Source organism: Carcharodon carcharias, chromosome 23, assembly GCF_017639515.1.
Source record: "Carcharodon carcharias isolate sCarCar2 chromosome 23, sCarCar2.pri, whole genome shotgun sequence".
Taxonomy (NCBI): Eukaryota; Metazoa; Chordata; class Chondrichthyes; order Lamniformes; family Lamnidae; genus Carcharodon; species Carcharodon carcharias.
The window spans coordinates 30355639-30372849 of NC_054489.1; the positions used below are offsets into that span (position 1 = coordinate 30355639).

Sequence of the window (17211 nt, forward strand, 5' to 3'; positions counted from 1 at the left end):
AGATGGGTTTTTCCAACAACACTCAATGGTTTTGTAATCATTACTAGATTTTTAATTCCAGATTTTTTTATTGGGCTTATCTTTTGGACTTCTGGGTTTATCTCAACGCCCCTCTTTTTGAACATTTTGCAATTCTCCAGTCCTCTGGCACCACTCCACTGTTGAGTCTAATGAAGGTTGGAAAATTATGACCTGTGCCTCTGCAGTGTCCATCCTCGCTTCCCTTTGTGTCTTTGGATGCATCTCATCCAGTCCTGGTGGCTTGTCAACTTTGTACAGACAGTGTTATAAACACCTAATTCATGGTAATGCTTCAGAGGTAACTTTTAGTTCTGGGAAGATTAAGTTTTAACTGTAGAGAATGGGATAAATGAAACTAAAGCAGCTTGAAGACTATTATACTTAAAAGGTTGAGGCCATGTTGACTTAAGGGGTTAGTAGCTAGAAAGGTAATATCATAAAACAAGTGGGCTTACGTAGCTGGGGAACTGAAGATGAGGTGTCTACACTGCTTGTGAAGAAATGTACTGCAGAGAGTTGTTTGGTTTTGGGGTTAGAGCTACACTTAATTTAAAAGCATTTCATGACCCTTGATTGGCTGTTATCTGGAGATGGGTGGCGCTTAAAGTTCTAGGGCTTCAATTTATCTATGTGTTTGCTGGAGGAGTGAGTGTTCTGCAGCAGGAGAAAGCACCATACCAAAAAGGCTCCAGGCAGCAAAAACGTTTGTTAGCTGGCTCTGTGTGGTTGGGGCTGAGGAGAAGTCCCGGGAACCATTTGATAGCTACGTGCAGTTAGGGCTCAGGTGAAGTCCTAGGGAGCTGAGAAAGTGGCAGAAGGTCACTGGATCCCTGCTGGAAAGGGTTAGGGCTCAGGAGAAGCCCAGGAGCCATTTATAGCTTGGTGTAGCTGAGGAGATTGGAGTTGGTTAAATCCAGGGGCAGTGCCAGCCCAGTGAAGTAAGCTGGCTATTAAGGAGCTGAAATTATGCGATTTAAGTAGAGGCTGGAATGCAGACTCAAAAATCCAGGGGAATGGAGTTTTGGGAGATGAGACTGAAGCCCTGGGAGATGTGCAATTGTTGGGGCAGTCTGAGTGGGAGCGGCTTTGAGGGACTTCAGAGGCTTGAGCTTTTAAAATGAGAAGTTTGGATTCCCTCGGGAGGTTGAAAGTTTCAGCGAGATTGGTTGACTGTGTTTACCGATGTCTGGCTGGGTAGCTGAGAAATCCGTCGGATCTGTCTTGGCTGCATATGCTATTTATTGTACACCGGTGGGTTCAACCACAGATTGCCTATTAATTCACATATATTCATTAACCCTGAATGTTATGATATAAGATAGATATTGTAAATTATTTTTCTTTTTGACCTCAGATAGTACATTTTATTTTTGTTTGTTCAAAACCTGTGGAATCTTGTGACTTTATTCTTAACAAGTATCTTGAATTTCAAACTTTGTCAAACAAAATGTTATTGGGCCCTAACCTGATCTTACCAAAAGCTTGTGGATCCATTCTAGGATCATAACAGCCTATCCCTTACCACCTCCATATCAATTCTAAACCCTTCAAGTCTTTTCTTTCACCATGTGCTGCATGGTATCTTCCTTGTTAAAGACAGATGCAAGGTATTAATTTAACACTTCAGCCATGCAACTCTTTACTCCACGTGTGAATCCTCTTTTTACTCCCTAATCGGCCCCACTTCTTCTTTTACCACTATTTCATTATTTATATGCCTATAGAAGACTTTTAGATTTCCTTTGTTAGTTGCCAGTCCCTTTTCATATTCCCTCTTTACTTCTCTCATTTGTTTTTCAATTCCCGTCTGAGCCTTCTATTTTAGCCCGGTTCTCCATTCTATTATCCAGCTGACAACTGACATAAGCCCCTTTCTCTTCATCTTAATCTCTAACTCTTTTTGTCATCATGCCAAATCTGGATATGTTTACTATACCTTTCCCCTTCATGGGAATATACCTTGACTATGCCCAAACTATCCACCTCTTTAAAGGCAGCCCATTATTCAGTTACAGTTTTGCCTGCCAACTTTTTAATTCTAGTTTATCTGGGTCAGATCCATTCTTACTCAGTTGAATTTGGCTTTCCTACATGTATATTCTTATTCTGGATTGATCCTTGTCTTTTTCCATAGCCAACTTAAACCTTATGATGCGATAATCATTGTCCTTCCCCAAGATGTTCCCCTACTGACAGTTGATCCACTTGGCCTACTTCATTCCCAAGAACCAGGTCTAGCAATGCCTTCTTTCTCATTAGACAGGAAACATACTGCTGTAGAAAATTCTCCTGATGTACGCAAGGAACATATGCCCCTTTCTGCCCTTGACACCACCACTGTTCCAATCTATATTCAAATAATTATAGTCCCCATTTCTTGCACCTGACTGTAATTTTCTTGCAAATTTTCTCCACAACATCGTTCCCACTAGTTGGTGGCCTGTAGACTATAGAGCAAGTAATGTAATTGCACACTTTTGTTCCTTGGGTCTAGTCAAATAGATTCTATCCTTGATGCCTCGAGGATATCCTCACGCTCTCGTGCTCAATATGGCGATTACTACTTTTGAGGCCCTGCTTGCTAATTACTTAGCTAGCTTCCTAAATTCTGACTGCAGGGCCACATTTCTCTTTCTGCCTATGTTGTTGGTGCCTATGTTGTTGGTACCGATGTGGACCACAGCTGCTGGCTGTTCACCCAGCCCCTTCAGGGTGCTTTGCAACCGTTAATTGACATCCTTGACCCTGGCACCAGGGAAACAACATACCATCCTGGATTCATGTCTGCGGCTGCAGAAACTCTTATGTTCCCCTAATATCAAATCTCCTATTGCTCTTCTAGTCATCTTTGTGCCCCTCCTGTACATCTGAGTCAACCATGGTGTCATGGACTTGGCTCTAGCTGCACTCTCCAGATGAATTGTCATTTTTATCAGTATTTGGAACTGAATACTGGTTGGAGAATGAGATGCATTTGGGATTCCTGCACTATCTGCCTGTTTTTTCTTGACTGCCTGTTGGTCACCTGTTCCCCCTCTTCATGCATTCTGTTGAGCTGTGGGGTGACCACATCCATAAACATGCCATCCACAAAGTTCTCAACCTCGTGGCTGCACCTTTGTGATGCCAGCTGCTACTCAATTTCCGAAACCCAGAACTTGAGCTGATGACACTTCCCCCGTACATGGTTATTCAGAATGGCCAGCGTCCTGGAGTTGTGTCTCAGTATAGGATGTTCACTCCTAAGATCAGAGCTACCATGCCATTCCTCTGTCTATTAGATAATAAACCTTACTACTTAAAAGACTCATCAACTACTTGCTTCCCCTCTGTTGACCTTACTTAAATTTTGAGAAGTTAACAATGTTTTACTTATTCCATTTTTTAAAATTGAAAATTTTCATTTCCTGGCTCCTTAGACTAACTCCCTAACTTTGTAGAAAGGGAAGTAAAACGATAATACTCACCAGCCAATCAACTCTCAGCCTTCCTGTGTCAGTTTGATTTTTTTTCTTCTTCTCTCTCGTTTTCAAACTCTAGTGTGCCCAGGTCCACTCCTGGGTGGCTCCTGGCTCTCTCTTCAGGTAAATTAAAACAATGACCATGCAACCAAAATCAAGTCTCCTCATGTCTTATCACCCCCGCGCATCCTTCACAACAGTAGACCATGTGAGTTAAATGTTAAAGATGATAGATTCTTAATTTTGAAATCTTTTGCTTGCAATAGATACTTCATATAATCAGACCATAGTGATAAGTAATATCAAGGCATCAATTAACTGATCAATATGGGAATAACTTCAACAATTTAGATAAACAGCTACGAAACTTTCATTGGGTGGCTGCAGATTGCCTTTGCATTGAGCAAACATCCGTGTTGGCACTGACAGAAGTTGCAATCTACAGCACAAATGGTCGATTGATCTACCAGTGAAAGAATAAATGGAAAACACTTGAGGCTGCAGAATGCACAGGAGAGAGATGAGTGGTGCCAAGCTGTATTTTGGCCTCAGTGGCAGCAGCCTTGAATGAAAGTTAGACAGGAGTGGATGATGAATTAATTGTGGGCATTTGGCCTTCATAATTACTGAAAATTGTTTACCAGGAAAAGTTTTATTGAAAATCATTCTTAGTATTTTGCTTTTTTTTAAAGTAGCATCAGCAATATTGTGTGACTTCTACTGAGATATCTGCTTTGGTTGAGAAACTGCATTTTTGCATTGACCTATTCTCATTCATCCTTCTTTCCCTTGAGGTGAATATATATTCTACAAGTTATGTGTAAATTTTTGCTGTAATATTAAAGATTGATGAGCTGGCAAGGGAGTACAAAGAAAGCACTGAACAGGACTGCTGGAAGCACAAGCGGGGATTAGAATACTGTTTTGATTTTTCTGTACTGTGGGCTTAACTTATTGAATGTGAAAAATGCTATTTAATATTTAGCAATATTGCTTCACTGAGCATAATTTTTTGATTTCACATTAAGGAGGTTCCTAGTTCTCAACAATCTGAAGATGACTTTGGGAGAGGCCCATGGGCTGCCATGAAAGCAGAGTTAAGATTGGATGAGGAAGATGCTGACTGTTTCCTTCGAAGCTATAGCATTGTCATGGTTCTACGGAAGGTATGGTTTGCAATAACAGTTACAGTCATGACATTCTGTCCAGCCTTTCATTTTTTTGTTTTATAGCTTGTTCTCCTTGGTATCCTCATTGTTAGGACACTGTAGTATAGTGGCCAAGTTACCAGCCTGGTAGCCTAGAGGGCTGGACTAATAATCCAGAAATGAAAGTTCAAATTCCACTATGTCAGTTAATAAATTGACTTCAAATTTATAAAATAAATCTGGGATAAAAACCTAACAGCTGTAATGGTTCATAAATGTCCTTTCGGGAAGGATTCTAGCCTGTCTTTAACCAGCCTTGTCCATTTGTGACTCCAGACCAACAACAATGTGGTTGACTCTTAATTGTCCTTTAAAATGGCCTAGCAAGCCACTCAGTTGTATCAAACCACTACCTAAAAATTTAGAATCGTAGAAACCTACAGCACACGAGGTATTCAGCCCATCTCACTTGTGTAGCTCTCTGAAGAGTAGTCATGCTTAATCCTACATCTCTGCTTTTTATCTGTAAATGGTTGAAAGCACTGGATACTGCAAAGGCTGTAGGCCCTGAGAACATTCTGGCAATAGTACTGAAAAATTGTGCTCCAGAATTAGCCACTCCCCTAGCCAAGCTGTTCCAGTATAGAAACAACACTGGCACCTACCTGACAATGTGAATAATTGCCCAAGTATGTCCTGTCCACAAACAGCAGGACGTGCCAGCTCTCGATCATCAGCAAAGTGATGGAAGGGGGTTATCGACAGTGCTATTGAGCACCATTTAATCCGCAATAACCTGCTCACTGACGAACAGTTTGGGTTCCTCCAGTGCCGCTCAGCTCCTGCCCTCATTACATTGCCTTGGTTTAAGCATGGACATGAGAGCAGAACTGAAAAGATAAGTTGAGGACCTGGCGGAGTGACGACCAGTGTGTCGGGCAGGGGAGTGGAGTCAATTGGAGTCAGATGGAAAACTCTTCACTGGTTGGAGTCATACCTAGCACAAAGGAAGATGGTTGTGGTTGTTGGAGTTCAGTCATCTCAGTCCTGGGACACTGCTGCAGGAGTTCCTCAGCGTATCGTCTTATGCCCAACCATCTTCAGCTGCTTCATCAATGATCTTCCCTCCATCATAAGGATCTTCAACAAGTGAGAATATAACCATCTCTCCTTGACATTCAATGGCATTATCATAGCTCAAACCCCCACTATTGACATCCCAGGGTTGCCATTACCAGAAACTGAACTGGACCAGCCGTACAAATACTGTGGCTACAAGATCAGGTCAGAAGTTGGGAATCCTGCATTGAGTAACTCGCCTCCTGACTCCCCAAAGCCTGTCCATCATCTACAAGGCACAAGTCAGGAGTGTGATGAAACACACTCCACTTGCCTGGGTGAATGCAGCTCCAATAACACAAGAAGCTCAACACCATCCAGGACAAAGCAGCCTGCTTGACTGGCATCCTATCACCTTAAACATTAATTCCCGCCACTACCAATGCAGACAGCATTGTGTACCATCTATAAAAGCAACTGACCAAGGCTTCTTCAACAGCACCTCCCAAACCTGTGACCCCTGCCATCTCAGACAAGAGCAGCAGATGCATGGGAAAACCACCACCTGCACATTGCCCTCCAAGCCCCACCTGACTTGGAACTATATTGCCATTCCTTCACTGTTGCTGTGTCAAATCCTGGAACTCCCTTCCTAACAGTGCTGAGGTTGTACCTACACCACACGGACTGCAGTGGTTCAAGAAGGTGGCTCACCATCAACTTGTATGAGAGCGGTTAGGGATGAGCAATAAATGCTGGCCTAGCCAGTGACGCCCATACTCAAAGAATTTTTTAAAACCCTGTCAGTTCCTCATCCTCAAGTACCTGTTCATACCCTTTTTAAGGAATCTGCTTCCATTATCTTTTTGGGTGAAGCATTCCAGATTACGAAATTCTGAAAAATTTCTCCTCTTCTCCCCTCTAGATGTTTGTTGAATGGTTTGAATCCACAACCTTCTAGTTATTGATCCACTCATCAAGGGGAATATATTTCCCTTTTCACTTTATCAAAATTCTTCACCTTAAACTTTCTTGATGTTCTCTATTGCAAAGAAAGCAGTTCTAACTTTTTCAACTTCTCTTCATCACTGAAGTCCCTCATCTCTGGTAACATCTTGCTTCTAATACCTTTGTGTTTTTCCTGATGCCCAGAATTGTCTATATTACTCCAGCTGAGGCTTAACCGAGGATTTATATAATTCTAGCTTGATCTCTGTTTTTAGATTCTATTCCTCTAATTTATAACCCCAAGTAACCCATTGCTTTAACCACCTTATCAACTTGCCCTACCACCTTTTTAAGGGTTTGTAAACATGAATATCAAGGTGCCTGCTCATTTGCACTTTTCAAACTAGTGCCATTTATAGTGTGCTGTCTTCCAGATATCAGTCCCCTCAAAGTGCATCACTTCACACTTGTTCACATTGAGCTAAATCTGCCATTATATGACCATTTCACCATCCTGTCTCATTCCTAAAGCCTATAACTATCCTTGCCATAATCGGCTACTTTACCAAGTGTCATATCATCTGCAACACTTATGTTTCCTATTCCTGACTCTAGGCTTTTTTTTTATAAAAATTGAGGAGTAATAGAACCACTATTGACTCTTGGAGAGCACCATTGAAAAACATCCAACCATCCACCTCACTTTGCTTTCTGTCACTGAGCCAATTTTGTATCCATACCACACTTTCCCCTAATAGCTTGGGACTCCATCTTAATAGTACTTCCCAAATGCCTTCCCAAAGTCCTTATATAAAACATATGCACTATCTTGATCAACTTTCTCTGTTATCTCAAAGAATTCAATCAAGTTAATCATACATGATTTACTTTTACTAAACCCACCTGGCTCTCCTAGGTTTACCCATGCCCCTCGAAGTAAAAGTTTATTTTGACCCTGATAATGGTTTCCAATAACTTCCTTACAACTGGTGTTAGGCTGAGTGGCCTGTAGTTTCCTGCTTTATCACTCTCTTCTTTCTTGAATAGTGGTATAACATTAGCAACCTCCAGACCCCTGGCACTATTCCTGTATCAAGCAAGGATTGAAAGAGTGTGACCTATGCATGTCCTAGTTCTACCTTTTTGCTCCTTTCAGCAGTCTAGGGTGTATTCTATTTGGACCAGGTGACTTAACTCACTTTCAGTAATTTTAGTACATCTCTATCTCTTATTAATCTGTCAGTAACTTTCTTTTGTTTTAAGTGTAACCTTCACATCAGCCTTAGAGGTTTTTACAAAGCTAGATTAAACATTTATTAATAAGAGAAATGATTTTAAGCACATGGATATGTCTACACATTACTACTATAATTATTTCTAAATCCCCTAATTAATCTGGCTCCCAGTTACACCTCCATTAAGGCAACAGTATAAAACACAGACTTTAAAAGACCCAGGCAAAGAAACATGATACCCTGAACAATTCAATTCAAACCAAAACAAAATTACCTGGAAAAACTCAGCAGGTCTGGCAGCATCGGCGGAGAAGAAAAGAGTTGACGTTTCGAGTCCTCATGACCCTTTGACAGAACTTGAGTTCAAGTCCAAGAAAGAGTTGAAATATAAGCTGGTTTAAGGTGTGTGTGTGGGGGGCAGAGAGAGAGAGAGATGGAGTGGGGGTGTGGTTGTAGGGACAAACAAGCAGTGATAGAAGCAGATCATCAAAAGATGTCAACAACAATAGTACAAAACAACACATAGGTGTTAAAGTTGGTGATATTATCTAAACGAATGTGCTAATTAAGAATGGATGGTAGGGTACTCAAGGTATAGCTCTAGTGGGGGTGGGGAGAGCATAAAAGATGTAAAAAAAAACAAAATTTTTCTTTTATATAATGGAAATAGGTGGGAAAAGGAAAATCTATGTAATTTATTGGAAGAGGAAGGGGGAAACAGAAAGGGGGTGGGGATGGGGGAGGGAGCTCACGACCTGAAGTTGTTGAATTCAATATTCAGTCCGGATGGCTGTAAAGTGCCTAGTCGGAAGATGAGGTGTTGTTCCTCCAGTTTGCGTTGGGCTTCACTGGAACAATGCAGCAAGCCAAGGACAGACATGTGGGCAAGAGAGCAGGGTGGAGTGTTAAAATGGCAAGCAACAGGGAGGTTTGGGTCATTCTTGCGGACAGACCGCAGGTGTTCTGCAAAGCGGTCGCCCAGTTTACGTTTGGTCTCTCCAATGTAGAGGAGACCACATTGGGAGCAACGAATGCAGTAGACTAAGTTGGGGGAAATGCAAGTGAAATGCTGCTTCACTTGAAAGGAGTGTTTGGGTCCTTGGACGGTGAGGAGAGAGGAAGTGAAGGGGCAGGTGTTGCATCTTTTGCGTGGGCATGGGGTGGTGCCATAGGAGGGGGTTGAGGAGTAGGGGGTGATGGAGGAGTGGACCAGGGTGTCCCGGAGGGAGCGATCCCTACGGAATGCCGATTGGGGGGGGTGAAGGGAAGATGTGTTTGGTGGTGGCATCATGCTGGAGTTGGCGGAAATGGCGGAGGATGATCCTTTGAATGCAGAGGCTGGTGGGGTGATAAGTGAGGACAAGGGGGACCCTATCATGTTTCTGGGAGGGAGGAGAAGGCGTGAGGGCGGATGCGCGGGAGATGGGCCGGACACGGTTGAGGGCCCTGTCAACGATCGTGGGTGGAAAACCTCGGTTAAGGAAGAAGGAGGACATGTCAGAGGAACTGTTTTTGAAGGTAGCATCATCGGAACAGATGCGACGGAGGCGAAGGAACTGAGAGAATGGGATGGAGTCCTTACAGGAAGCGGGGTGTGAGGAGCTGTAGTCGAGATAGCTGTGGGAGTCGGTGGGTTTGTAATGGATATTGGTGGACAGTCTATCACCAGAGATTGAGACAGAGAGGTCAAGGAAGGGAAGGGAAGTGTCAGAGATGGACCACGTGAAAATGATGGAGGGGTGGAGATTGGAAGCAAAATTAATAAATTTTTCCAAGTCCCGACGAGAGCATGAAGCGGCACCGAAGTAATCATCGATGTACCGGAGAAAGAGTTGTGGAAGGGGGCCGGAGTAGGACTGGAACAAGGAATGTTCCACATACCCCATAAAGAGACAGGCATAGCTGGGGCCCATGCGGGTACCCATAGCCACACCTTTTATTTGGAGGAAGTGAGAGGAGTTGAAGGAGAAATTGTTCAGCATGAGAACAAGTTCAGCCTGATGGAGAGTAGTGGTGGATGGGGATTGTTCGGGCCTCTGTTCGAGGAAGAAGCTAAGGGCCTTCAGACCATTCTGGTGGGGGATGGAGGTGTAGAGGGATTGGACGTCCATGATGAAGAGGAAGCGGTTGGGGCCAGGGAACTGGAAATTGTTGATGTGACGTAAGATGTCAGAGGAATCACGGATGTAGGTGGGAAGGGACTGGACAAGGGGAGAGAGAAGGGAGTCAAGATAACGAGAAATGAGTTCTGTGGGGCAGGAGCAAGCTGAGACGATCGGTCTACCGGGACAGTTCTGTTTGTGGATTTTGGGTAGGAGATAGAAGCGGGCCGTCCGAGGTTGGGCGACTGTCAGGTTGGAAGCTGTGGGAGGGAGATCCCCAGAGGAGATGAGGTCAGTGACAGTCCTGGAAACAATGGCTTGATGTTCAGTGGTGGGGTCATGGTCCAGGGAGAGGTAGGAGGAAGTGTCTGTGAGTTGATGCTCAGCCGCGAGGTAGAGGTCAGTGCGCCAGACAACAACAGCACCACCCTTGTCAGCGGGTTTGATGACAATGTCAGGGTTGGGCCTGAGAGAATGGAGTGCAGTAAGTTCAGAGAGAGACAATTCAAACTCCTTAACTTCAGTTCTCTGTAGACAGCAGCTTGAGGCTTAGATGTTGAAGATGTTTCACACTTGTCAGATCTTAAAATGCCTACCCTTACACACAGCCTTCTCTCCTTAATACATATCTTTATACGTATTTTCCCCTTTGAATGCAAATTCCCATTGTTTCGCTATGTCTTTGGACTTTACCTCCCTGAACATAAAAAATTTATCATATTTCTAATTTTACCCAGTAATCTTTGGGAAAAATAAACCCACTGTTTCTGACCTTCACCTGGCTAGGTGACACATTTCACCCCTCCTTTGAAAACAATGTGGTCTGGTTTATTTAAAAATGTCCTTTTTACACCTTGCATTCTAAGCTGCCCCCATGTTTGTTTACTTAACCTTTCAAACCTAGCTTATCTTTTGTTACATCAAAGCCTCCAGAACAACTGCCTGCCTAAGGCACGCATGCACACCCGCGCACACACCTATTTTCCAATAACATTATTATATCTTCCTGAGAAGCTTTGCCCTGCAATTACCTTTTCCAATCTACCTGTCTTAGGCCTCCTCTTAAATCACTGAAATTAGCTCTTCCCCAGTTGAACAATATTACCGTTGATATTTTCTGGTCTCTTTCCAAAAATTGCTTCAAACTGAATTATGTTCTGTTCAGTGTTAGCTAGGTGATTGCCTACTGTAACAAACTCCATTTGCCGTACTTCATTTCTCAGAACCAAATGCAAAGCTGTTTCCTTCCTTGTTGGACTGGAGACATATTGATCGAGAGAGTTTTCCTGTGCACATGTCAAAAGTATACTATGCAGATGGACCACCCAGCATTAACCTATGCATTGGACTGGAACACGGCAAAGTCTCCCTCACTGATATCTGGGGGTTTATGCCAAAAGCAGTCCCACAGATTAGTCACACAGCAAAAACAGAATTACCTGGAAAAACTCAGCAGGTCTGGCAGCATCGGCGGAGAAGAAAAGAGTTGAGGTTTCAAGTCCTCATGACCCTTCTTCTCCGCCGATGCTGCCAGACCTGCTGAGTTTTTCCAGGTAATTCTGTTTTTGTTTTGGATTTCCAGCATCCGCAGTTTTTTTGTTTTTAGTCACACAGCAGCCTGACAGTCATACTTACATACAAACATTCAAAATAGAAGCAGAAGTAGGCCATTCGGCCCCTTGAGCCTGCTCTGCCATTCAATGACATCATGGCTGAACTGTTTGTTTCAAATTCCACATTCCATTTACCCCGATAACCTTTGATTCTTTTGCCTAACAAGAATTTGTCTACCCCTGCCCAAAAAATATTCATTGGTACCGACTCCACCACCTTCAGAGGCAGAGAGTTCCAAAGTGGCACAACCCTCAGAAAATATTTCTCCTTATCTTTGTCCCAAAAGGGTGACTCTTAATTTTAGAACAGTGCCCTCTAGTTCTGGACTTGCCCACAAGAGGAAACGTCCTCTCCATGTCCACCTTTTTCAAGACCATTCAGGATCTTTTATACTTCAATCAAATCATCCCTCACTCTTCTAATCTCCGGTGGAAACGAGCTTATCCTGTCTAACCTATCCTGATAAGACAACCTGCTCATTCCAGGTAAACCTCCTCTGAACCACCTGTAATGCATTCACATCCTTCCTTAAATAAGGAGACCAAAACTGCACACAGTATTCGAGATGTGGTCTCACCAACACCCTGTATAACTGAAGTTTACCATCTTTACTTTTATGTTCAATTCCTTTCATGATAAAGGATAGCTTCCATTAGCTGCTTTGATTGTGCTGTACCTGCATACTAACATTTTGTGACTCATGCACTAGGACACCTAGATCCCTCTGCACCTTGAAATTCTGCAGTTGTTCTCTGTTAAAATAATACTCTGCTTTTGTTATTCTTCCTACCAAAGTGAACAACTTCACATTTTCTCACATTATACTCCATCTGCCAGAATTTTGCCCATTCACTCAGCCTGAGTATATCTGCCCGCAAGCTCCTTATGTCTTCACAATGTTCTTTCCTACCTATCTTTTGTAGTCTGCAAATTTAGCTACCATGCCTTTGCTCCCCTCATCTAAGTCATTGATGTAAATTGTAAAAGGTTGAGGACCCAGCACGGACCCCTGTGGTACTCCACTCATCACAACCTGCCAATCAGAAATAGGCCCATTTATGCAAACTCTCTGCTTTCTGCCAATCTTCTATCCATGCTAATATGTTACCCACTACACTATGAGCTTTTATTTTCCACAATAACCTTTGAAGCACCTTATCAGGTACTTGCAGAATCATACCTTTCAGCTAATGTTCGAAGCTCCACCATCATTGTGCCACCAGCTGGGTGAGAGGTGATGGCACTGATAGAATTGGGAAGAAGTTTCCTTCAGAGTCTTCAGCATTAGCTCAGGACCCCATGAAGCCATGTGGGATCAAGGAAATTCTGGAGGTTACCACAGCTGATGAATCAGTACTCCTCTATTTTTTTTTGATTTTTAGAATAACTTGGAAGAAGAACCTGCTATTGACACCACATACCAGCCTCTCCCAGCTCTTGAATAATATTAAACACCTCTTGGAAGTAGCAAGAACACAGGATGTACTTTGATTGCATGTACTTTAATGTTTATCACTAAAAGTGACTTGATGGCAGCACTCCTGATCGAGCTAGCTGAGCCCTGGAGGACATTGCTGTGAGCTGATCTGGCAGCTGATGGTGAGAGCGCCAGCATGGAAGAAAAAGCTACTTGACCCTGTTCTCATAAAACTGCCTGTCACAGGTGTAGTTGTCCATGACGATATTGGTTACGGTGACCACTGCATAAATTGTAGTAGAATAGAGCAGGTCAAAAACTAGATATTCTGCACTACCTCACCACCTCCCCCCCGCCCCAAAAAAAGCCTTTCCACCACCCACAAGGCACAAGTCAAGAATGTGATAGAGCACTCTCAACATGCTTTGAGTGCAGCTCCACAACACTCAACTCAACATGCAGGACAAAACCATTTGATCAGCAACCAACCCGCAACCTTAAACATTCGCTACCGATGCCACAATGACCCTACTGTATGTACCATCTTAAAGATGCATTACAGCCACTCACCAAGTCATGTTTGACAGCACTTCGCAAATCCATAACCTCTACCACCTGGAACGACAAGAGCAACCAGACGCATGGGAACATCACCAAGTTCTCAGGTGTCTCTCCATCCTGATTTGGAAATATATTGGTGTTCCTTCATTGTTGCTGTGTCAAAATCCTGGAATTCCTTCTCTAACAGTACTGTGGGAGTACTTTCACCACAAACTGCAGTGGTACAAGAATCTGATTCATCACCACCACCAATAGAGGAATTAAGAATAGGAAATAATTATTGGGCATAAGATGAAATGATTTATAGGGATAACATTTCATTTTTTTAAAAAACTGCCTTAAAAATTGAGAATACTGCATGATATGATATAATTCCAAACAAGAGAAACTGACTACCTCTGGCCAGATTATGGGTGTGCTATTACCAGTCAGCTTACAGAATTGTGTGAAAAGAACAATCCTGGGATTGTCTGTGCTCATCAACTTGCACGTGGTACGAAAAAGCCTAATCTCAAAAATAAATGGATGAAAGAAGGCAGTGAAGCCTTCCTGTTAATGGTTGTGGTTACTTGCTTGTATTATGATTGTATGGGATAGATTGTTACAGTCTATTGAGATGCTTCATGTCCCAGTTTCCTTTTCTCTCATTCTAGTTCACAATCTTGCTGTCACCTGCTAACAAACGTTCACTGCACTCACACCTTGCATCATTTTTAAAAACAAAAATCAGTATCCAGAGAAGCCCATCATTTCCCAATGGAATGTGATTATTAGGCTCAATGCTCCCCACTGGAGCTGGTTTCATTTCGTTTTTGTTTCTTAGCTCCTTAGAACTCCTCTGTACTTCATCATTCTCCCATCTTTTCCTCCATACATTGATTGTCACTAAAAGATCCACTGCTGACTGCCGTGCTGTATTTCACCCGAGTGCCATTCTTGAGCCCAGAGCTTTGGCAGGTCCCAATTACAACACATCACCTTCCACCCTGTGGAACTTAGCACATAGTGAGGATCTAATGTGGTGTCTCCCAGTCAGTGCTACACACTGACTTTACCAATCTTTATTGAAACAAGGGGCAGAATCTTCCGAGGAGTGCCAATCACTGTCAGATTGCCACTCTGCTCCTATTTGCACTGGGATGGAGCTCTGCATTTCTGGCCCAGACTTCTAAACCAGGCCTTATCAGAAATCTGGAGTACTCCTGTTCTGAATCCTCCTTCGTTGGGTAGGATCATTGTGGAAGTCAAGCCACGCCTCCTTTTATGGCACTAGCTGCCGTATTTTGGTAAGTCTTCATTCACTAACACATTGAACAGCTTAGGGGGGTGGGGTGGGGGGTGGGGGGGTGTGGTGTGGGGGGGTGGGGTGGGGTGGGTGTGGGGGGGGTGGGGTGTGGGGGGGGGTGGGGGTTGTGGGGGGGAGGGGTGGGCAGGGGTCTGGGGAATTGCCCTTTGGAAGTTGAAACTTCCCAGGCAATTCCTGCAGAGCCCTTGTGTTGGGACTTAGGAAGTGTCCCTTAATGTATCCTCTAGGGTAAGCCTGTTCTCTGACCACCCGGAAGCTGGACCAAAGTGGAGAAAGTTAGACCATTATAAAAATTAATCGCACAAGACCTCAGTTTAAGGTTGTATGTAAACACTTGGTTGGAATTGATGATCTGTTAACTTTCTCTGAAAAAATTCTTTGACTTTTGTATTGGTACCAGTGTGAGGCTGAGTGAGTTACATTTGTGATCACTGAAAAGATGCAAAAATTATTAGCGAGAACCTGTTCATTAGCTTTCTATCAAGTTTGAATGCATGTTTAATGTTTTGACTACACAATACAATTTGCATCTAAAAGATATCCAATTATCCTTATTAATTTCCAGATCATTATCCTTATTAATTTCCAGATCAATCAAGGTTGACTGGTTCCCATGGATAATTTGCCCCCTTGCCTTTGAAATTTTGCAATGGAAGACTATTCCCATTTTACTTCTATTTCAGCAATGGTTCAGCAAAACCACACTGTCTGACTTAGGATGGGCATAGATTCAAGTCCTATTCCTAGACTTGAGTGCATGATTTTAAATTTGGAGTCCTGCAATGTAGGAGCTGCTGTCTATCGGATGAGACGTTAAGCTGAGGTCCCATGAGGGAAGCATATGTACAAGATATCATTATACTTGAAGAGCTTTGAACTTCTCAGTGGCCTAGCCAACATTACTAAAGCAGATTATCTGGTCGTTATCTCGTGATTATTTGAGAGACCTTGCTGTGTGAAAATTGATTGCTGTGTTCCCTACATTACAACGGGATGGCTACACTTAGAAACGTACTTCGTTTGTTGTAAAGCACTTGAGGTCATAAGAAATGCTGTATAAATACAATATCTTTTTCTTTAAAACTAAATGTAGCCACCATATTTTGCTGCTTTAAGTAAGTGCACTTGTTCATTTTCTGTAAGATTTTTGGTTTCGTTGACCTTTATTTGCTCTAATTTATAGAAATAGATGAAGATTTTCAAATATTTTAACCAACTCTTCACTGTTTCTATAGGCAGCCTTAAAGCAGCTCCCAAAAGGCAAGGTCCCCAGTATGGCAGTACTTCTAAAGTCACTGACACGCACAAACACTGATGCCAGTGCTGTGTTTAAGGATCCATCAGGTAGAGTTTTCTTTAGTTGTCACGGAGTTTAATAATTGAAACTGTTACAATAACTAGAACAAGCTAAATCATTGAAGGTGTGTTATCTTTGACTGATTTGGATCAATCTGGACTTTTAAAATACACTTGGTTTTAAAAATATTATACGTCCTTTAAGTTATCTCATTGGGTTTAGCATATATTTATTAGGAACTCTGTTAACCCAGTTCCCTTTGATCATCTCCCATAGTCAACTTTATCCCCATGTTAATTATTGGCCAATATACTTGATGTCTTCTGTAACTAATGGGCTCCATAGGGTATAGACTATCTTACGGGCATGGATAATATTATGATTTAGTTGGGACTGTTCCCTTTGCTTTTATTGTGAATTGTTGCTTTTTAGTTTTTTTTAGCTTGTTTGAACCATATATTACTTTCCTATATTACTGGTGTCCTAACAGGGGCACTTTGTTGAGATGGTCCTAGTTTGGTAGCCTAGGTGCAATCCAGTGTCACCCCTCTTGGTCCATAAAAAAGGCCTATGCTGAGTACTATTCCACAATTGATCTTTTTATCCTGAGCAAGAAGAGTGATGCTTCACCCAGCTAAGATCAGAAACTAGCTTTGTGAGAAATTATGGGCCTAATAGCTGCATATTCGTTTAACTTTGTTTTCTCCTTTCCGTTTCTTACCTTCTCTTAAAGGTCTTCATTCTTGGTCATTGTTTATTTTTCATACTTCCTGTATGTAAAACAATTTTTTTCCCTCTCTTAAGGTTTTAATTGATTGCTGAAGTAAGGTCTTGGCTGCCTGCCACACCTTGTCGATTGGCAGTGATTAATGCATTAGGCTTGGTAGAGTCTGTGCACCATTTGGCTGCAGGGAGCATCACAGCTGACATTGAAAGTGTACATCTTCCACCAGGAATCGCTGGATGGTGATTAAGAAGCTCCACTAATTCCAATTCCTTACAATAAACATTAAGATCAGTTGTAATATCCTTACCACTACCT

The 17211-nt window shown here is 42.6% G+C and overlaps 1 protein-coding gene across 3 annotated transcripts in view; it reads left to right on the forward strand.

Moving 5' to 3' along the window:
- hrob (homologous recombination factor with OB-fold) overlaps positions 1-17211 on the forward strand; it is a 58345-nt gene that overhangs the window by 17477 nt on the left and 23657 nt on the right. For all 3 annotated transcript variants that reach the window (XR_005946678.1, XM_041217500.1, XM_041217502.1), the window contains exons 5-6: positions 4511-4648; positions 16108-16216. Coding sequence is in view for 2 of the 3 variants with exons in the window: in XM_041217500.1 (XP_041073434.1) it covers positions 4511-4648; positions 16108-16216 (247 nt within the window). In the remaining variant the exon portion in view is untranslated. The remainder of the gene's footprint in view (positions 1-4510; positions 4649-16107; positions 16217-17211) is intronic.